Source organism: Anarhichas minor, unplaced genomic scaffold, assembly GCF_050575085.1.
Source record: "Anarhichas minor isolate MPS153535 unplaced genomic scaffold, ASM5057508v1 ptg000024l, whole genome shotgun sequence".
NCBI lineage: Eukaryota > Metazoa > Chordata > Actinopteri > Perciformes > Anarhichadidae > Anarhichas > Anarhichas minor.
This window is the reverse complement of record NW_027466470.1, coordinates 16,575,899-16,597,895: the sequence shown is the minus strand read 5'-3', so window position 1 is coordinate 16,597,895 and position 21,997 is coordinate 16,575,899. Positions and strand designations below refer to the sequence as shown.

At 42.6% G+C, this 21,997-nt stretch overlaps 1 protein-coding gene across 2 annotated transcripts in view; it reads right to left on the bottom strand.

Annotated features, from left to right (window-relative positions):
• LOC142956258 (laminin subunit alpha-3-like) overlaps positions 1-21,997 on the bottom strand; it is a 52,707-nt gene that overhangs the window by 27,241 nt on the left and 3,469 nt on the right. For both annotated transcript variants that reach the window (XM_076097737.1, XM_076097739.1), the window contains exons 3-26: positions 15,471-15,588; positions 14,260-14,378; positions 13,999-14,169; positions 13,229-13,329; positions 12,131-12,246; positions 11,299-11,417; positions 10,760-10,850; positions 9,351-9,482; positions 8,028-8,078; positions 7,848-7,895; positions 6,605-6,739; positions 6,243-6,377; positions 5,686-5,820; positions 5,368-5,420; positions 4,784-4,883; positions 3,822-3,874; positions 3,552-3,657; positions 3,122-3,221; positions 2,399-2,555; positions 1,645-1,783; positions 1,299-1,441; positions 1,091-1,194; positions 471-627; positions 48-211 (exon numbers count right to left, since the gene is read on the bottom strand). In XM_076097737.1, coding sequence (XP_075953852.1) covers positions 48-211; positions 471-627; positions 1,091-1,194; positions 1,299-1,441; positions 1,645-1,783; positions 2,399-2,555; positions 3,122-3,221; positions 3,552-3,657; positions 3,822-3,874; positions 4,784-4,883; positions 5,368-5,420; positions 5,686-5,820; positions 6,243-6,377; positions 6,605-6,739; positions 7,848-7,895; positions 8,028-8,078; positions 9,351-9,482; positions 10,760-10,850; positions 11,299-11,417; positions 12,131-12,246; positions 13,229-13,329; positions 13,999-14,169; positions 14,260-14,378; positions 15,471-15,588 — 2,747 coding nt within the window. The remainder of the gene's footprint in view (positions 1-47; positions 212-470; positions 628-1,090; positions 1,195-1,298; positions 1,442-1,644; positions 1,784-2,398; positions 2,556-3,121; positions 3,222-3,551; positions 3,658-3,821; positions 3,875-4,783; positions 4,884-5,367; positions 5,421-5,685; positions 5,821-6,242; positions 6,378-6,604; positions 6,740-7,847; positions 7,896-8,027; positions 8,079-9,350; positions 9,483-10,759; positions 10,851-11,298; positions 11,418-12,130; positions 12,247-13,228; positions 13,330-13,998; positions 14,170-14,259; positions 14,379-15,470; positions 15,589-21,997) is intronic.

The following is a 21,997-nucleotide window of genomic DNA, read 5'->3' as shown; positions in this document are numbered from 1 at the left end:
AACGACGTTTTGAGAAGCTGAAGCAACAAATGCAAAAACAGACTCACCTGAAGGCACAACTGTAAATGTTGGCCCTGGCTGGGATCTGGCCACCTGATAGGTCACTGATGACGATGTTGACATTCTGGACAGCGTCCACCTCGCTGGCGTACTCCAGGACGAGGGCGTATGGGCCAGGACGAGGCACACGCAGACTGAGTTGGAGCTGCGACTACAGGACACAGATCATACAAAGTAATTCTGGTTTATGTTAAGGAACTCCAATAAAAACTACTTTAGGGAGGTATAACAGCAATTAGTAAAAGATTACAAAAGATTCTTATTCTGCACTTTGAAACAGCAGATAAGAGCCTGCCAAACGTCTATTTTATAGCTGTGTGTTCAGCCTACTCATGATTTAAGGTACCATATTGAAACCAAACTCTAAATGCAGTAGTAACGGGTTAAAGCTCCGTATCCCGGCCTTCTACCTGTCTGCCATTGAGAGCGGCCATCTCAGGGTGATCTGGGGTGGGCCGGCGCACACGAGCCTGCCTCCTCCTGCGCCCGCTGCGGCTGGTGAGTTTTCCTTGTGAGCCCAGTGCAGAGCTGAAGCCATCCATGGCCACATGCTTATACAACAGACAGCTGAGACAGAGACACACACACAGGCAGAGTCAGCAAGAATGATGAGCGATGATTACATGACCATCCTGTTTTAGTTGATGTGGAAGTCAAGTCTCACACATCATTAGAACATTGCTTTGTGTACATGTTAATGCAAGGCATTTTTGATTGCTATCCATTTTGTATGTTTTCTGCTAATGTAGTGCATAGTACTGAAAAATGAGGTAATTTCTCTCCTTAGGTGTTTGCAAAACATCTGTATATTATGATTTATTATAGCCATAAAAACACCTGTACAAGCTAACCCCTCATATTTGACATTATAGACTTAGGATCATGTTATGTAAAGAAACCAAGCCAATAACTGTAAACTTGAGCTGTGTGTGTGCAGTATATGGATGGCTGTAAAAACAAAACCGACCCATGTCATGCATTAGTGAATATGAAATTCTCAGAATTACTGAAGAGAAAGGTAAAGACTTACTTTGCATCCTTGTTTGCAGTGGGTAAGTATGTGCAGGGCTGGGTGATCTTCTCCTGCAGCAAAGGTGCCCCATAGTAATCCTGGGGCAGCAGCACTAAATAGTCCTGGAGTGACAAAGTGTCATAAACTTTAGTGTTTACAACGAACAAATGAACAAAGTGTAGGACTCCAGTTCATTTCTACATTGTTGTCTTCGTCATGAACTCACCAGCAGAACCCCCTCTGCCCTGATGTGAATGACCCATGTCCCAGGGGTCAACGCAAAGGGCTCAGCGAAGCCCTCTCCTGGAACAGTGAGGAAGGATGGGGAGGGACTCCTAGGGAATATCACTTCCTTACTCTGATCTGACCCTGAAGAAAAGCAGGCAGAAATGTCTGTATTGTGACACATTCACAGATGACGGGGGGGAACATCATCAGCATAGGACACATCACGCACCGGCTTACGTATGAATGACATACAGGAGATGGGTTATTTATTGTATTTCATCAATGATGAGTTAGATGCGATGATATGAAATGAACATGAAATGTAAGGGCTGAGGCAGCCTCACCTGCGGTGCCTCTGTTATTGGTAGCCTTGATGCTACCGGTCACACTGGTGCTGCTCGGGTTAGTGAACCGCAGAACCACATGGAATAAGTGCTGCTTCTCATCTTTTCGGTCAACATGCACTGTTACCCTGACTTCACTCTGCAGGGACGAGAGCGACACATAGCTGACCGCCTTGGTTTGAGTAGCGATGAGTGTATAATGTTGTGAAAAAGGTTAAAAATCATGTCGGGTGGGCAGCGAACTCCAGCAAACAGAGCGGGTTAATCGACAGACAGCAAGCAAGGCGAAGAGAGGAACATAAAGCCAAATGAAGGCGGGCCCTTCACTTACAGTCACAGCAAGACTGAGAGCCGGCTTCGTCCACCACCAAGATCCTCGCTCTCACTCGTGCTCTCCCCTTTCTTTGGGGCGTGGAGTAGCGCATTACAATATGGAAAGGGCCAGGAAAGCCAAGGGTAAGCGTTAGGATCACCTCCGGCTGAAGAGAGATAGTGTTAGTTCTAAGAGAGCCGGTGTCCACAATCCCACATCAGCCCTGATATAATAGGAGGTTGTGTGCTTGAAGCAGGAATATCAGTGCAGAGGTAAAAGCAAAACAATCATAGTGGCATCAGAATAGATTGAAATCGGAAAGCTATAAGGTTATTGAAGTGGCAGATAGTCCCAAAAATAAACTGCCCACACTGTAAATTATAAGAAGAATCTCATCAGTGTATCAAATATATCAAGGTACCGACGTGAATGTGTACACACCTGTGCAGGAGACATTACAGCATAACCTCTCCAGCTGAAATCTGGGAACTCTTGGGGGTCATAACCAAAGCGCACTGGTCTGGCGTTTGGCGTGGTGCCCTCCTCGACCTCAAACTTCAGTTGGTGCAGAGTGGGGAAGTAGTAGCTTGGTGCGGGCCTAACAAGGTGCATGAAAATGTTTGTGAAAAATATGTTGCATTTGCAAAAGAGAATATATTGCAAGTTCAAATTTTGCCTGAATCCTAATAGTATGCGTCCACAGGGGGGGTTTGGCAGGAGTGGCCGCTTTGCTTTCCAACATTGGACGCTTGATGGGCTGACACCTGATTGGACAACTGCTTTCACTCGTGGACTGTCAGCTCCCTGATTTCGAACCGGACCAACATGGCGGCTCGTTTGGAAACTCTCTTCTCTTATATTGCAAACGGAAAAATGTGTATGAAATAAACCACGTAGTTGCTGAATCTGTCTTCATTTTAGATCGAAAACGGATACCTAAAACGTGTTTTTTGTGGAGTTTCCAGAAGCGGCAAGTCGCGCTGGACGCCCCTGATTTGCATAAAGTTGGCTAGCTTTATGCAAATGAGGATGACACCCCATCTCTCGAAACACAGCGCTGCGCTACCAGAATAAATTACATACAACGACAATGAAAGGGAAACATCGAACTGACGGATCCTGTGGAAATGTACCATCATGCCATTCAAGACAGCCCCTTCTTACTCAGTGCATTTACGGCCAACTACATTCTTCTGACACCGACACTGCCCCGACACCTCATCGCACGCCGTGTCAATGGCACCACCTACATCACACTGGCAACCTATCAGGCAAAGAAAAAGTCATGATTGAATTAGTCTCCCTGCTTTCTCTGGTTGAAAGTTTGGAGTGTGTGTCAACTCGAGCCACCCCCAACGGTGACGTCACGGTGTACTGACCACACCGTGAGTACACTAATACTGAATATAACTGCGACAAGATGATAGGTTAAACCGCTGGAGGTTTTCTGGTTAACCTGATTTAAAACCTTCGGTGGAGTCTTGAAGGTAACAGCCAGCATGTTTATTCGTTATTCCTCATATGATGATTTGCTATAGTAACATAGTTAACAGAATACTATGTAAGTGAGATGTGGTGAAGACGGATAACGTACCTTGACAGCCCAAATAATTCTTTTTCTGCAGCAGGAAGTATCCATCCTTACAGGTTTCACACGCATGTCCACATGATTTAGGCTTACAGTGACACTGTCCACTTTTCTAAACAAACAGACAATCAGGAGATTAAGAGACAAACAGATTACATTTTATAAAATTGTGTCTGAGCCATTCTGTCAAAACTCTGTATGATAAGAACCTAATCTGATTCACGATGTGATCAATGGATGTGTATCAGTCACTGCAAGTAACAATGAAAAACTCACCTGTTCACACTCTCCAACGCCACTCAGGGTCCCCTTCACATCACACCGACACTCTGGTATGAGATATGAGAGAGCCACACAGAGAGTGAGAGGGGAGAGGTTATGAAAGCATAAAGGGGGATAAACAGTGAATAGACTCTGATTACATGATTTTGTCTCGTTCATGGGTGAAACAGAACGGCACAAAACCCCACAATCTTCAGAGATCTGCACATAAAAGGTCCAAGAGAGCTTTACGGCCACAACTTGCTTTCAACACAGTGAATAAAACTTCCCCTTAATGTCCGGTCACTCAACCAGAAGCATTCTTAGGATATTGAAAGCTCTTTTTTTTACCCCCCTGTCTTGTGTCTTCAGGTAGTGCGGTAGCGGCAACATTCTTGTTCTGTAACATTAGACAAGTATCGGGACAAAGCATGAAGCTGTTCCCTCACCGGCTGGAAACTGGGAGCCCCCTTATTATTCCCCAAATTTAAGCATTTTTAGAGGAGTAGGACAGAGTAATTTTTTTGTAGGGGGCTGGAGAAGTCCAGAGGTATTGTTTTTAATGTGCCACTGAGTACTGCAAAGTCCCAGCATGAGATCTCACAGACTCACTTGCAGCTCCACACTCAAATCAATTAACAGGAATTTGCCTGCATTTGTGTGTTATTCCTCAGCTCCCCTCTGAGGGACAGGAAGGCCGATCCGGCCTTGTTGACAGGGGTAATGTTGACATATCCTCTGGGTAAGAGGGGCCAAGACCCCTATCAGTGCCTTGTCAGATTGCGACTGGTGATTTAAGACAGTGGGAAAAAAAATGTGGTCAGGGATCAGAACTAATACAAGAGACTAAAATAAGACTGGGACACTTTTTGCTGACAAAAGGTCAACTAAGTATTTTCTTTTTTTGGGGGGTATTTTCTTACACCGTAGATAAAATGAAGTCAATAGTTTTCCATTCTAGATTTCCGGTCACTTACCTATACAGCCACGAGAGTTGTCTGTTGCTAGTTTCCAGTAGAGAGGTTTACACCTGTCACACAGGGTTCCCTCTACGTTTGCTTGGCAGCGGCAGGAGCCCTGAAAAAACAGATACGGAACCTAAGGATTGTTGAAACTGGTCGCTGCTGTTAAAAGTTATATTTGTTTGAAATCTGATTGATTGAATTCAAAGTGCCTGCATATTAAACTACAGTACCAGTTTTCTGAATGACTGGAAATGTTTGTTTCTTTCAAACATAGCACATGTTCCAAAATAGAGGAGGTGACAATCTTCCAGAAACTTATTGTTTTTCTTCCTCTTCAAAAACGGAAGGAAGTCTCTCTTCCTTTATTGTAATTGCATTTACATTTCAGAACAAAACACTTCCTTATGGAATCTGCTGGAAGACATTTTAGCAGCACAGCTGTGTTATCAGTTGTACAGCGTTGAGGTAATGTAAATCCACACCCAACGGGCCCCGTACTGGAATTAGACTGTGACCACTTCTGTTATCAAGGCTAGTAAAAACATGGTCAGAGTTGGACTTTGCTAGACAAAAAAAGTTTTTTGAGAGTGGCATACCGATTGAGGATCAGTGACCTCTGTTCCTGCTGGGTTACACACACTGATGGGGGCTGGAAGCACAAAATGAATCCACAACAAAGTAAAAAACATTAGTAAATCAGCAAATTGTATTGTTACTCTTTGCAGTGGACTATCAATCGGCTCAAATATAGTTTTATATTAGGAGTGAATGAGGAGAGAACTATCTACATGTGAAGAAATGATTCATTGAACAATAGGATATTTCTGGACCCTGCTGCATTAAATACAACTGGTCTTACTGATGCTCCCAATATGACATTCATTCATAAGTATGGTGGTTCTTGATTTGGTTACCTGAGCACTGGGGGAACCTGAGTCCAGAGGCGCAGCGGTCACACTGCTGACCCACCACCCCTGGGAGACACAGACACTGACCCGACAGTGGGTTGCATATGCTGCCATATGAGCCTTCTGGTGAACACTGACAGACTGGGGACAGGAAACAAGCTGAAGTAAGTCACATCACAGGGGTTAGGTGAATCTGGTATGAAAACAGGGTTTAAAATGACTGCTGTTTTTTTTTTTTTTTTTCCATAATGTGATTTCCTTCAGTGATTCCCAGTTGTCTATTCTTGGGAATGTGATTCCCTAGAAGGAAGAAGTCCATATATTTCTCATGCTCCACTACTCTGTGAAAAGGCTATGTCATGCAGAATACATTAATAAATTAATAAATGACAGCAGGGGATGCTGTGGGAGAATGAGCATGTTTGTTCCACAGAGAAGACGCCACAGTAAGCCCAGTGAAACCAGCGGCAACATTTTTTCCACCAGCAGTCAGATCACATGCACCCAATCAGTGTATCTGTCGTAGTTACACTAGAGAGCATAGAGGGATCAAAGCCACTCACCAGCACAGTCGGGGTATCCGTAGAAGTTCGGTGCACATTGATCACACTCCTGGCCCGTATAGTTGGGAAAGCAAATACACTGGCCACTTGGACTGCACACGCTGTCAGCCACACCAGCCCCGTCACATGCACACGCTGGAGGAAGAGATAGAGAGTTTGTGAGCTGCTGTGATTGCAGATTTTTACAGTTAGACACTCCTTATTCTTCTTTAGAATCAAAATAATCGATCATTCATCTATATAGGACTGCAGGGCTCCTTAAAATACTTTAAAGATACATAAAAACATTCAACATTAAAATCTCGTGGGAAAAATAAAGGTCATGTTTCATAATCATTCAGACGGGTTACACTGAATCTCACCCTGGCAGTTTGGGAAGGAGTGGTATCCTGGTGGACAGCGGTCGCATCGCACCCCCTGCACACCCTGACGGCACAAGCAGCGGCCTGTAGCATCGCACACCCCGTACGCTGTCCCTCTGTAGTCACATATACACTCTGTGCAAAAACAAAAATGTTAATTTTAACAATACAAGTAACCAAATTAAATCCTAACTAATAGAAATTCAAATGAGCAGCCCTATTGCACCCTGAAGCTTGCTTATGAATGAGCCGGAGCTCTTTTCTCGGCCCAGCAGCTGAATTACAGGGAATGACAAATACTTCCGTCGGTTGAACTATTCTCATATTGTGGCACACAGTGGTACGGCTACACTGCTGCCCACGTCTTGCCAAGCTTCCCCTGGTATTGGTATGTGAATGGACTTGGCACTAAGACAGGACAGCCACCAAAGAGACTGCCACCGTTTTCCTTTGTCCCTAAGCAGCTCCAAAACGTTACAATCAGCTTTTGGAAGGCTGATGATAAAATTCCTTCTCAGTCAGCTCACAGGAGTTATTGTTTGCCTACATTCTCCGATAAATAAGACGGGGCTAAAGGTCTTTGTTTTAATGGAAATGCCATATTTCTAATAATGGGTTTCCCAGCTTAGAGGCAACCAGAAATGGGAATTTAGAACAGGGGCCATAACTAATAATAGACTGGTTAGTTCTCACAGTCCCAACTGACTATTGCTATCCAGAAATAACGGCGACCACTTGAACTTAAATCCCCACTGACGGACATGATAATTTAGGACCATCAGAGTGTTTTGCTCAACAATTGCGAGAGTTCTGTTGTCACCGAGTAGCAGATATATCATACAAGTATTTCAACCGTACCATTAAACCCAATGATAATAAACTGCCAGCTCTGTTTTTATAAGGCCAACATTATCTGACCTTTAGCCGGGCCTACATACATCAAGCCTTTCTTGACTGACCCCTGCTGTTCTCAACATTTAACTCTGCCGAAAACCAGTGGTGCCTTACATGGTCCTCTAAAGTCCTTTTAAACAACCTGGGCTGCCTGTAAGTAAATGTGACTCAGGTGTCTGTTAAAAAAGCTCTTCAAGAGGATACTGTTTCAGATGTTTGTTCTTCTTCTTTTTTTTTTTTTTTTTAGATACAGTGAATGCAAATGAGAAGAAGCAAAAAAAAGCAATCATAGCATAGCCGTTTAAACACTTCTACAGCAGCACAACATATCAGGTATAATCACACTCACGCTGACAGCTGGGTGAGCCGAAAAAACCGAGAGGGCAAGCGGTGGGCCCTATAAAGAGAGAAAGGAAAAGGGAGAAATAAGGAGGATCAACAGTAACAGCATTTGTAATGATTGTTTAAAGACATCCCTCAAGCTAAATTGTGGTTCGAGACACTGCAAAGTCTTGTTGATTGAACTTACCCACAATAGGTCCTGCAGGGGATTGAGTGGTCGCTTGGTATACGGGATATCCTGATTGAAAAGGAAATACATAGAATTAAGACCTCCACTGATGGGAAACTGTGAAGTCAAGTAAAACCCCAAGTGCCAACTTTATTCATTGCAGTGGAGAATTGCTTTTATTTAAAATTCACATAAAAAAAAAAAAAAAAATAAAAAAAACAACTTACCAAAGAAAACGCAATGCAGTTAGAGTCAAACATCGTTAAAGAACATGTTGGGATACATATGCTCGTTCATTCTCTTGAGAGAAATATCAATCCTCTCATCTTACTTTGGGCAACAAAGCAAGTTAGGGTATTTCCTAAAGTGTAATGTTTCTGTTTTTGTTACTATGGATGTAACTTTGCAATCTTGCAAACCCTGGCATGTTTACATCTTGTGTTTTACACTGACTCATTAACATGCTTTGACCCTGTCAAATGAATAAAAGAATAAAAAAAAGAGCCAAAACATTCCTTTAATACTGTTATCGCTATATGTAAAGAACCACCGCCTTCTACAAGCAATAAACCAAATCGACTTGGATCCAGTGTATCACACACACAAGTTGTAGAAATGTTCTATAGTGACACAAAACAGCAGAGAAGAATCTCTTGAAACCCAGACAGTCTGCTAATGACTGTGTCAGCGTGTTTAGACTAGTTTGTCTGTGCTTCCAGTCTGGTGATGAGAGACCCAGTTTTAATAATAACTTCAAGTAATAAACCTATCTATTGCTCATAAAATGCAGATGTCATAAATGTCATAAATGTCATATTTTTCTACGATTCGTTTCACGTTTATATGACATAAGAAAAAAAAAAAATATGCTGGGGGGGGGGCAGATTATAGTTCTTAAAAAGGACTATAATCTGGCTGGGTGGCTTATCTCTACGCCCTGGCAGACTCCCGAGTCTGTAGTCAGACTAAGATAAGATTGGGAAACTCTCGTCAGCGTGTCTAATATCTGAGTCTATTTGTTTGGATGAAGGTTTGGCATGTTAGTCAATACTGTAGCATGTGCATACATCCTCCTGCATCGAAGGCATACTTCCCTCAAGGGGAAAACTGACTGACACACAAAAGGCTAAAAAAGGGTGAACATGAAACTGATTCCAGACGTCAAAGATTGGGTTCAGTTTCACCTGACTGTGTACACACTGAGCTCCCAAACACAGACACATCATTTCATCAACGTTTCCTCTGTTGTCCATGAGTCAAAGGAACAAGGGTAAGGGTAAAGGTAAAGGTGAATTGGGTATTCAGTATGTACTAAGAGAAAAAAACAAAAAAACAACTTACGAATGCACTGAGGGTAGTAATAGTATCCGTCCGCACAGCGTTCGCAGTTTTCTCCAGCAAATTGTGGCTTGCAGATACACCTTCCAGACTCCATTTCACAGCCGGCTGTAGTCCTTTCGTCACACCTGCAGGCTAGTCGGGTCGCATGTTGTTGTTTTTTCAATTAACATTTACTGACAAATGTGCAGTGCACACCAGGGGTGAAGCCCGATGTTGTTAACATTCAGATGATTTCCCCACTTTCATGCCATTTAATAACAGAAAGCCTATTAATCTGTACGTCATCTGGGAAAAACATGACAGTTACCACGAGAAAAAATCCTGTAAAGGCCTACATTCTACTTTGTATCTCATTGTTCTCAAACTGTCTTCCTCATTCAGAAACCATATAACACAACAAATGTTAAAGATTACTTATTTTCACTCCTGCCACCTAAAAAACGTTGTCTAATTGTTTTAGTTACATAACACACATTTAGCGGAAAACAGCATTATTAATCTTGAAACCTTTTTTGTTATTCTATTGTTTTAATAAACATTTGCTGCATTTATTTGCCAGTTCAGTCAGTGAGACTGAGGGGTAATAATACAAAGATTAAGGTATTTTAAAGGTATTGGCTTTTGAGAAAACATTCGTTACTGGAGATACTGGGATCGAGGGGGTGGGGTTTGAGGGATATACAGCAGCTATTATAAAGCTGATACTAATCATTTTTTCCATTATTTTCTGGAAACTACTACACTGGCTCACAATTCAACAAATAAAGAGCATAAAAAATGAGAGATCTCAGAAGCAAATAATAATTACTGAACCTTTACTGACTCGACTTTTGCCGAAAGGAATAGCCTTCCTCTGCAAAGATGACTTAATTGAGTTTGTGGATTTTATGGTTTACTTTTCAAAGCGCTAAGGGCAACCAGTTTAATTCCACTACTCTAATGTGCAAACACAAGTGGCAGCTATTTATGTGGTGAGGAGAAGCCATGGACCATTAAAGTAATGTAAACAAGAGTGGAGCCCAGTATAGCAATAATACAAGCGCTGGTGCCAGTGGTGCTTGGCATTTGTGTCTGTCTCAAACAAGACGCCTCTCTTTGAATATAACATTGTTTTGGCTTCGCTTGTTTGTCATACATACTGCAGATACATGGTGAGACATCATTCAATTCCCCAAACGGCTCTACAGCTGTAGCCTGGACATATACAGTTCAAGTTATATCTTCGTAATATGCTTTCATTGCATCATTTAAAGCAGCTGCAGAAACTGATGTGAACTGGTATCTGAAGAATTCTACTCTCATTTGTTTAATATAATTTCCACGTCCATATGTCTAGAGGTACAAAATGAAAATCTGGCAATTTAATGTAACAATAAATCAACGGGACAAACACAGAAAACGCAACTCACGTATGCATCCAGTGGGAGACTCAGGAGGGACTCCGTAAGGTCTGTAGAAACCTTCAAGGCATCGCTCACAGTTCGCTCCAGCAGTGTTGTGCTTAAGGAGAACACACAAATAATGTGTGAGCCACAACTCGTACATAATTGAACAGGAGGAATAAAATGATGAGCACAAGAGTCCTATGCTCTGCAAAGTACAATCTCTTGTTTAAAATGCACATTTGACGGGACACAATGGTTTCATATACACTCTGCATCTGTATCATATTCTGGAGGGATATCATATTAACATAATGCTCAATGAACTTTATTTTGACCAAAGAAAATAAGAAAAAAATCTATTTTTTGGAATAAGAGCAAAGTGTGTAAATGGAAAAAAGGCTGTTTCGGCCGCACAAACCAAAAATGGAGCGCCATCAAATGTCCCAGAGGACTCGATGAAGATACACACAACATGGACATTTCTTATTTATACCCTCCTCCCCTACAACCACCACACACATGCACACACAGGAATCAGTTTAGACTTGACATGCATTTCATACCTGACAGTTGATGCACACTCCTCCTCCGTCGTTCCTTCCGAAGGTGTCTAAACTTGCTCTCCTCTTTTCCACCTCTGGGTCGTAATAACAGTCAAAGGCATGGGAGAAACACTGGCAGGCTATGGAGGAAACCCCCGAGACAGACACACACACACACACACAAAGTTATTCTATATGCCTCAGCAAATAACCTCCCCTGTCTGTATTTGAGCACCTTAAGCTACTCATTCTCCAAAAAGGAGTTTTAAGTCTGGCTGTTAAGTACGAAGAGAAACTATACAATCCAAATTAAACAAGAAGGCACATCCTCTTCCTGTATACCACCGCTGTGTCTCATTAATGTTTATAAGTGGTTAGGGTGCATTTCCACTGCAAGAGTGCACTGATTATAGAGTCTGATTCATCTTTCTCTCTCTTTAGTGGCTGCTACAAGGTCATTTTTCATGAAGGGAAAATTTGTCGACAGTCCAAAGCAATTAGATTCCAGCTGACACGGGCTCTCCTGGCTGACTGGATGGCTCGCCAATAAGCTGGCATGGCAGACTCTCTGGTAGGCAGTCGCGGCCCTGGCTAGCCGGCTGACTAGATGGCTAAGCTGACGATAAAAAGCTGTTGTCCTGGAGCTAGATGTGCACTGTGCTGTTCATTATACATGCCATATGAGGAATGTCCTCTCAACTCTTCACTGAGGCTCTCTACAACACCATAACAGGGCATTCCACAACTTAAATATCAGAGGCGAGAGGACACTTCAGTCCACTCTGGGGGCCGTAATTCAAGATGCCAGCAGAGTGCTCACACACTGACTGGACCATTGTACATGCACACTTACGATGACACTCGTTGGGGCTGTCAGCAGTGGCGACACGCCATGGCTTCTGGTTAAAGCCTGGGCAGCAGCGGTCACATGACTCACCGCAGGTGTTGTGTTGGCACTCACACTGGAGTCTGCAGACAGGAGATGAGACACCTGGATTTAGTGATGCTAAAGTTATAATTTGCAAGCACAAAACCTCTGAGCTTTCTTTAAAACCTGGTAAAAATGTATTTTTTCAACCACTTGGGGGCAGCAGAACAAGCTGTAAACACAGCACTGACATATTATTACCTTATTAGGCTGAGCCAATGATTCTAGTCTTAGTCGGTTTTATAGATTTTACCATTTCAATTTGTACATTGCTCTTTAAGTACTTGTATTTATATTTCTGTGTTTTATTATTATTACATTAGTTGTTTTGGCAAGCATGTATATTTATACAGCAGACACAACAACATTAGCAGTCATGTTTCAGACAATCTGATAACTCTGTTTTGGTCTCATATTATACATAGTTTTTGATCCATTTTTAATACAAAAATATTGATAGGAGTAGCTTTACGCCAACAGGAAAATTCATTTAAAATGCCCTAGTTGATAGCAAACAATAAAACCCAATGAATGAATGCTATGTTGTTCTGTTGTTTGGCTGTTCAGAATACAAAGGCCAGCAGTGGTTCAAAGCAGCACTTTATCACATATCCTGCCTATTTACAACATCATAGCCAGTAAACAGAGTAACTAAAATGATCTGCTGACCTTTACAATGGTGATGTCAATGTACAAACACATGAGGTAACTGTCCTTCCTCAAAAACAATTCACTATCACTCAAATCACTAGATTAGCAGCATCTCTGTGGTCTTTGCCTCAATGTTTTCAGCATTCAGTCATCTCAGTACACTGAGTACAAAAAGAGTATTCAGCTCAGTTAATGAACAAACAGATGAAATGGATTTTCTGGTTGATGTTATACTTCAAAGTTGACTTTTAAAATGTTTATATCGAGCCGGTTCAGGTTATAATGAATGAGTGATGCAAATTCAACCAGAAGTTTCCACACAAAAGTATTGAGTCACGTATTTATAGCCTCACGATGAAGAGCATTACTAACCTCTTTGGGTTGTCCTGGTAACGCCCCCCAGCACACACCTGTGCATGTCCATGACAAACGCAGCGTCCACCAACGCTGATGTCTTTGATACTATAGTAATACTGTCAAATAGGGAAAATGTTATCGCCAGCTACGTTTCAAAGTAATAGCAGTGTTTTCAGTAACATCACCCACACCAGAACAAATGTCTGGCTTTGCTTGGCAGCGCGAGTGAGTCACACATGCTGACTGGTTAACCCCTAAGCTAAGGCTAGTTTTATGGGGTGAATCAGTGCATTATAAAAAAGAGATAAGATAAGAATCAACGGTTGACATCATTGATTTAGTCTCAGCATGTCTAATAAAGAGAAATTAATGAGCCGTTTTGGACATGAACCTTGAGGATACATTTCTGTAAGTCTTCCAGAAACATAAAACAAGAAACATGAACTTTAGTCTCACTACGCTGATGCTACAGTTTTTTTACAAACATATATTCTCCTGCTGTAAAAGTGCCATGTTGTGCACCTGCAGCCTGGTGGAGCTGTCCACGCCAGTCCGAGCGGTCTCTATGAAATGAATTACCATGATGACTGGACAGACAGATCTGGCATGAGGCCCTGACAAGGATGAATGTGCGAGCAGGAGGGACCATGCCAGTGTGTTTGTGTCAGCAAAAGGAAAGCTGTAGGGTAGGTGCTGCTGAGTTGTAAATGTGGCTTGCCCAAATGGGAAACAAGGGTATTGTCAGCATGACACCTTTGTGTGAGGTTGTACAGTATGTGCCTCACCCTGCGTGTGACGGTGGGATCTCTCTGGGCCTTGGAGATCAGGTGGCCCAGCAGGGTGCTGGTGCGGAGGAAGCGCAGGCGGATGTGGGTGGCCTTTGTGAAGTCTTGCAGCACCGGCGAGAAGGTGAAGTTTTTGGACCCCGGCCGACCGTTGATCAGAGACACCACAATCTGGACAGCGCAACGTTTTTTTTTCACAGGATTGTTTTTGGTACCTCGTAAAATGTAGCAATTTTGGTTTAGATTAATATGATATCATACCTCTCCGTTCTCCAAAGGGACGATCCGTGAGTATTCTGTGGTGCAGACCTGGTCATCATCGTGTACTATACGAGCGTTGGGCTGCTTTCCGAACGTTTCAATACACTCGCGCTTTGAATCTGTAAAAAAAAAAAACTTTCAATCCCTTATTCCATTCATTTTCCATTTTAATGCCCCTAGTTCATGAAACACGTTGTGTCCGGGTGCTTTGCCTGAAGCTCTGACATCTGATATTTAAGACTCAGAGTAAAATATGTAATATGTGTTTTTTTGTACTTTTGTTAATCAGACGATTGTAGGAAGAGTAACATCCAGTGTTCTTGAAAAAACAACAACAAAGCCTTCAAAAGCATTGAAGCTAAGTGAATGAATCATGAGAGTTGTCTGTGCATGAACATTAACTTGGATCAAGTAAAATTGATGGCAAAGAGAAACTCTGCAATTGTTAATCTGATGAGTAACAGCTGCGTCTCCTGGCAATCTGTGTGCACAGGTGCCTCCCGGACATTAGACATCATAGCTCAGATGTGCCAACTCAGCAAATCTAGAGCACGTATTCAGGTATGAAGTTCAGGTACTTTAGAGATGGTATGACGTTACAGGCCAGGTAATTAGGCTCAACATTTGCTGCGTGCCACCACTTGCTACTTTCTACACAAAATCTACCCCCCAAAGCATAAAGGTTTCAAGCCTGACATTTATCCTGGAATTCATTTAAAGTTATAATGTTCTGTTGGTCTGACTTCCTTTTTTTTTCCCCCACACAACCAAAACAAACACACTTCTTAAACACTTAAACAGGGTGATCAGTGTGGCAGGATTAAATGTGCACTAGTAAACAAATATAATCCGTCTTCACAATTGGTCTTTTTTTTTTTTTTTTTTTTTTTTACTTGTCATGGCAGGAATGACACAGGTGTGATTAATAGCGATAATAATGTCTGCATTCCATTCAGCAGCGCCAGTTCCAGGGCTCTGGCACTCCACATGCTGGATCTCTGGCATGGCTTAGTGGGCCATTGTTAGTTACACCTGTGCATTTCCTTATATAGAGTCAAAATGTCTGCCATGAAAAAGGCCTATTTTCAAACAAAATCTGCTAATTATGATTTCACAACTGTTTATTACAAAAACAGGCTAATCCTCCATATCTGTGTTTTTGTGATATATAATCTAAAACACTGCAAAAAGACAATCACATGGGAACTTACGTGCAAAAAACTGCCAGGGGTTGAATGTTCTCCCGTTGTCTACAGAGTGCTCCAGCACCCAGAGGTCAGGTCGAGGTGAATTAGCAAACTTGAGGAGGACGTACGCCACATGGAAGAGCTAAAAAGCAGAACACAAAGAACAGGCTAAACAAAAAGCAGTCACTGCTCTGAACGGATTTTGGCATTATGTTGTAGTTTCCTGTGCTTAACTTGCTCTACAGAGTAAGTCCCCAGTCTTGGCCGGCAGCACTGACTGTCATTTCCTTTCTTGTGAAAGCACAACATCAGCTCGGTGATTGTTGTAGCTCTGCAAACGATCGCCACGGATCTAATGACTTTAATGAGGATTCATCCATCACACTGGATGAAGGCCGAGGCCTCCCGCTCTGAGCTTTTATTCCTGCAGGTAACAGTGTGGCCGTACAGGAAAGTGCAAACAATTCACCAACATTTGTCAGCATGGAGTCAATAAAAGTGATGCAGGTGCAGCCAGGTTAGTGAAAAGACATCAGCTAAGCCCACATGATTCACGTCTGTTCTCTGAACTCTCTATCTCCACCTTTCATCAGAATATGCAGTCCATACAAAGGCAGAACCTGATGCCAATGATTGTTTCAGCCAACACTGAGCTTTCTGTCAGGCTCAGAGCAGTATGTTTCCTTTGCAGTTCATCAACATCCTCGTCAAGCCCCAACACCGGGATGACTTGATTGAACATTGTTCAATGGTAAGGTAATTCGGGGTAGTCAAAGCTCTCTTTGTTACAGTCTGGCATGGCATTGGCGTGGCTTGGAATTCAAACCCTGTGACACCAACCTGCATGTGACACCTGCAGTGTCAACAGAAAGCCTAACCTACGCCTGACCACCACACCCCTTGTCTTGCTTTCATGAGGCTGAAACACAGTTTATCTCTGTGCAGTTTCAGTTCTGGCGTGGATCCCAAAGCAACATATGACATGTTTCAAAAACGGGGTGCCGTAGGCATACATGCTAAACCTTCCCTCGGGATTGAAGTGATGGATGAAAACTGTGTGTAGAATATTGTGTGCTATTGAAATAAAAGAAATTTCTATAGGCTGCCTTCTCTTTGAGAGGGGCGATGAAGGCAGGCCCACACTCGTCTAGCATCCATCAACGCCTTGATAAAAAAAAAACAGCGGGCATTTGAAACATTCAGGCTGCTGTCTCTCCTTGCATGAGGCAGCGAGCTATGCTAACACTCATATCAAAGCAAAGTAAAGAGTCATGGACTGTGTCAAGATGGATCCACAATTCTCTTGATGGATTTCTCCCCCCCCCCAACCCTGAAGCGTATCGGCCTGAAGTTCAAGTAGCTCTTGGGTTGATGGATCGTGAAAGGGTTCAGAGGTCAGCTGGGGAACTGTTTGGCTTTTTTCTCTGAAAACTCAACAATCCCTAATAACAGACAACAAAATCATTAGGTAGCAAAGAGCCTACAGTAACCTTTCTGAATGCCCTGTAATCCCTGTAGTCATTGAGCAAAACCATGACAATCTTTAAGTAAAAAAAAATTGCTTAGAATGCCTCTTTTTGACCTCAGCTTTGAGTGAGGTGTGTTTTGAAATTAATCAGAAAACAGTTCCACCCACATGCAACAGGATGTGCAAAAAAGGGTTCAGGCGCATGGAACGTAAACAAGAAGTGGGCTGTCATCTAACTAAAAACAGAAGCAAATCTTTTCCAGGGGAGCAGCCTTTTTATCAATGTTCTGCTGAGGAACAGGAGGAAGTTTAGTTCACACGGGCTGTGATGACATCAAGGCAGGGCCGGGGGAAAGGGAGGCAGGGGAGTGAGATGGGGGGGGAGGGTAAAGAGGGTTGGGGGTGGCCAGAGACGTGCTGGCTGGCATGCCGACTCATCTCAGATTCCAAACATAGCGCCACATTCCCCTTCCCTCCTAATGCCCATAACGCAGAGCATGCCACTGCTTTCAGGGACCTGTCATGGACAGCAATGCACAGCAGTGCAAATCATCTCCATGACTTGTCATGAGTATACATAAAGATTGTAACTACAAGATGTTCTACAATGCCGCTTATCAGTTCCAGTTCGGCTGCAGTTAGATTGCAAAATGTGTGTTGTCGGGGGATTTGTGGAGTTAGCTACTGGCACATTTGCGCATCATTCAACCAACGATATATATTATATATATATATATATATATATATATATATATATATATATATATATATCAATGGTGATATTGTTCAGTGTTGTGTACACTGTACATTTATATTTTTTTTAAAGTTACTTGATTTAATCTGAAAACACCAAAATAGGCAATCCAAACGCTTCCTCTTATTCAATCTCACTCCTATGAAAACTGTGTAAAGTCTGTGATCTGGAGAGTAACGTAAGCCTCCTGCATCCAACTTTACTTAAAGCAACAGTTCACCCAGAAATCATGACTTGGTTACTTAAGATAATCCACAGACCTTGAATGGGTATTTTTGATTTTGGGGGAGAACTGTCCAACACTGACTTGATGCCAGTAACTGAGTCTTTGTGAGAAGAACTCTCCGGAAACAAACCCAGCGAAAAACAGACAGCGTGATCTTGGAAGTCGGGGCCTGTCCTGGCACGGCGTCGCTTAATTTCAGGCCCGTCTCTCCAACTGTTTCCTGCCAGTCTAAACACACACTCTTGAAATATGTCCAGCACCTACGTATTGTTTGCAGGGAGCATGAAATATCGTGATGGCATGCTAAGCGCTGCAGTGCAGGGCTCCAGTGGCGTAGAGAGACATGAAACAGATTGACAAGCTTGTGGCAAAAACACTTGGAATAACACTTGAGCAGAGCCATCCTCTGCCCCTCCCAGGTATCTGCAGCCTCGGGCTTTAGACAAGAGTGTCATGCCAGGAGGCTGTTAGTGTAGGAGGCTGTGGGTGGGTGTCAAAAAGGGTCAGGGGTTGAGCTGTGCCAGGTAAGGACTGTTTGACACCAACCCTCTCTGCCCCCCCCATCTCAAATTCTTGACCTTGACCTCCTATAATAGCGTCACATATACAAGGTATAAAGTCTCCAGACCTCCTCTAATCTTCTAATTAACAGCAGGGCAACACCGCCAACAAAGTCCCCCATGACTAAACGCTATTGTATCAACAGCATATTAACATTTTCCCTTTCTTGTTGCGAAGTGTAAATGAATTTTGACAAAATAGACGCAGTCACACTCCTAAATCTGTTGACCCCTGACATTTCACGCCCACTGTGTGTTTGCGTGTGTGTTATCATTTCTGGATTATTGACCCGTGACAGTTCATGCCTAGTTGGTGTGTGTATGTGTGTGTGTGACAGCTCAAGAGTGATAAATGTGCACCCTTAAGTGTGAGCTGCAGCAGCGGCACTGCTTCACTTCATACATGCCTGCGTTTCAGGCAGTAGAGCTGTGGAGGAGTGTTTCATACTCACTGGCAAACCGAAGATTTAAAAAAGAAAAGAAGAAAAAAAGGCCTGATTGCGTGACCGTTTGCCACTTTCTACTGCTGCCGTGCCTGCCACGTGGATCTCTTCACCTATAATCTCTTTGTGTTAATCAAATGAAGTGTACTGTAGAAATGGACGGCTTAGGAATTTCTCACAGCCCTCTCCATCAGAAACTACAGTGCCTGCAATAATTACTGTTTGTTTGTTCATTTTTTTCCATCCTGATACCGATACTTGAACTTGAGTATCAGCCGATACTGAGTACCAATCAGGTACAAGTGCGTAAAAAACTAAAATATATATTATTAATATTATTTAACAGCTGTATACTACTGATGTGATATATTTGCTATCATTGTTGTATGGCCTCAGGTTAAACTCTTTGTAAAACATGAACATGAATGGACACGTAAGCCATCTTTCTTATTTCTCGTCTCTGTTAAGAGTTGCATGTGCCTAGTCAATAGACCGGGCAGTGTGTACGGAATCAGATAGTGAGTGACATGAGTGTGTAGCGTGAATGAGCTAATAAATGATGAAATATTGCTTCGGTTTATATACTTGTTGATACTCGATCCAGTATTTTAGGCTGCATCGTAGGGTGTTCCCAAACTGGTATCAGTATTGGAACAGCTCTAATTCTAATATTATTCTATTGCTTTAATAGCAGGTGATGTATGCTACCATGTGTAGTTGAGATGTATATAGACATAGTACATAACATTTAGACTTTATATCTAATCTTATCTGATTATAAACAGGAGATGTAAGATAGTAATCTAACATCAATAAGTAGATTTTCAGCAAGGACAGTCAAGAAGCAGATATTGAATATCCCGACCCCAAAATTCCACCCAAAGGGCACCACCGAGCCAAGGGGACTAAATCTACAGTGAGATCAGAATCCTGACAGATTGAAGCCATCAGAGCAAGCTCCTGAGAGTCCGATGTGAGATCAGAGGAATGCAATTCATAGGAGAGGAGGCATCACCTTCTGTTAAAAGTGGATCAGCCCCGCCAGACAGAGCATACTGCAGCCCAGTGGGGTGGAGCAGTTGGCCTCCACTTGGTAACAATGCAATGTACAACTGTTTGTCTGTGTGCAACAGGTGGGCGCTGGAAGGGGAGCGGGGTAGTCTGGTGTATTTTTCTCTGTCTCCATGACAGAATTAGTTGTGTTCAGGTTTTTCAGGAACTGATAAGCCAGCGGGAAATTTTGTTTTTTCCATTTTTGTTTGCAATAGTCACTCTCAAATACATTTTGAATATTTGCTACAATTGGTTCAAGAGAAAACATTGAAATTTAAGCATAAATTATAGGTTTTCAGCATTGAAATGTTTCAGTACAGTATGTGTGGGAAACTATTGCAATATTGTACCGATGCAGTACTTCCACCGCTCGCATAATTAAGAGCCCTATCATGGGCGCTTACATCACCTCCATCGTCACTACGGCGATGGGGGCATGTCTGACAGACAATTTTGTCTCTGTGGTCGGACTAAGCCGGCTGCACTGTATGAACAAACCTTCATCACCGAGCATATACAACAAAACAAGCTAGATTTTCAACAGCAAGGGAATCTATTCTTTGTCTCAGGTCTCATATTCAAAACACATGACTCAATTAGGATTATAGCCTCAACATATTTGCTAACCACCTGTTGCAGGAGTCGGAGGGATGCAGCAATACGCAAGTGCACACGCAAGAATCATACATGGTTGTGTCTGAATGTCTACTCATTCAGAGAGCAGAATACGAGGGAAAGTGGAATGTTTTCAGTCTGAGACTTGAGTGTTTGTGTGTTTTTTTTTCTGTCTAAGTACTTTCTCACCATCAAATTACACCACCTCTCCATTTCTATCCATTTATCGGGTGGAAAGAGAGGGCTAGGTCACTTTCAGGGAGGCTTGAGAAGAACCAAACTTTTGTGAGAGTCTGAGAGCACAGAAAGGATGTCACACAATACCGCCTAGAGGGATTCTAACACAAAAGGGGGCGACGGCTGCAAATAAAACATTCAAACCCAACTTCAGTGGGAGGTGGACCCCTGAGAGGGGGGGATTAGGTTCCAGGGGAATGTCTCTAAAATTGAGTTCTTGGAAGCTTTTGACGATAGCAGAACTATAAGCAGTGACGAGGCCATTGCTCTAACCTGAATCAGATCAGGTTAATTTTCTTGCACGTACTCACGTCCCCTACAAAATGAAAAGCATGTATGTCCAAAATCCTAGTCGCAGAGCAAATAATGTATAAATCAAGATAAACAACAAGCAATCAATCAGTACAGTAAACACAACACGCTACCACATCGTCAACACAACGAACACCTGTCGCCTGCAGAAATAATCCACAGCCTTCACCTTCATATAAAAATGCCAGTTAAATCCCTTGAACATCAATCCAGCAACTAATCAGAACTGCAGCGTTTGACACCGACCAATCACAAGCAGCTCAGTCTCATCAGATGGGAGACAGGCAGCAAGCAGTAAGCCCTGGTATGTTTGCCTCACATGGTCTACTCTGGGCTCACTCAGGCAGATAAGCACATGCGGTCAGGGCTCCTAAAATACATTCCCCAGAAAAAAGGAGTGACTGGCCGTCTGATATGTGGTGTATATGTTGACCAGAACAATGGCTTGCCTACTGTCGCTGTAAATAGTTTAACAGGGGCAAAAGTTCCTGGAAGAGTAGCCAGTATTTTGGTGGACACAGAATACATCTATAATTGGACGGACAAGAAATGCTTTACTGGTTCTTGACCTATGGCTAAACAAAATGAGAGATAAACCCATTCAAGGCAAGCTGTTATAGTCAAAACCAATTAAGATAGGATCTTCTTACTTCAAATGCACTCATCTTGGACCAATTCCTCTAGAAGTAAACAAGCCATTTATGCCAAACACCATATTTTTCTCTACGGAAGCCAACTGAAGATTATTGAGGTCATTTCCTGACTCAAGGTAGGATTTGTCACAGGTCACGGGTCACAAGCCAAGAAGTCACAAAAACAGGGAGCAGTTAACCATAGACATAGAGCTTATAGGGCTTATCAAGAGGAGATTTAGAGAGTGATC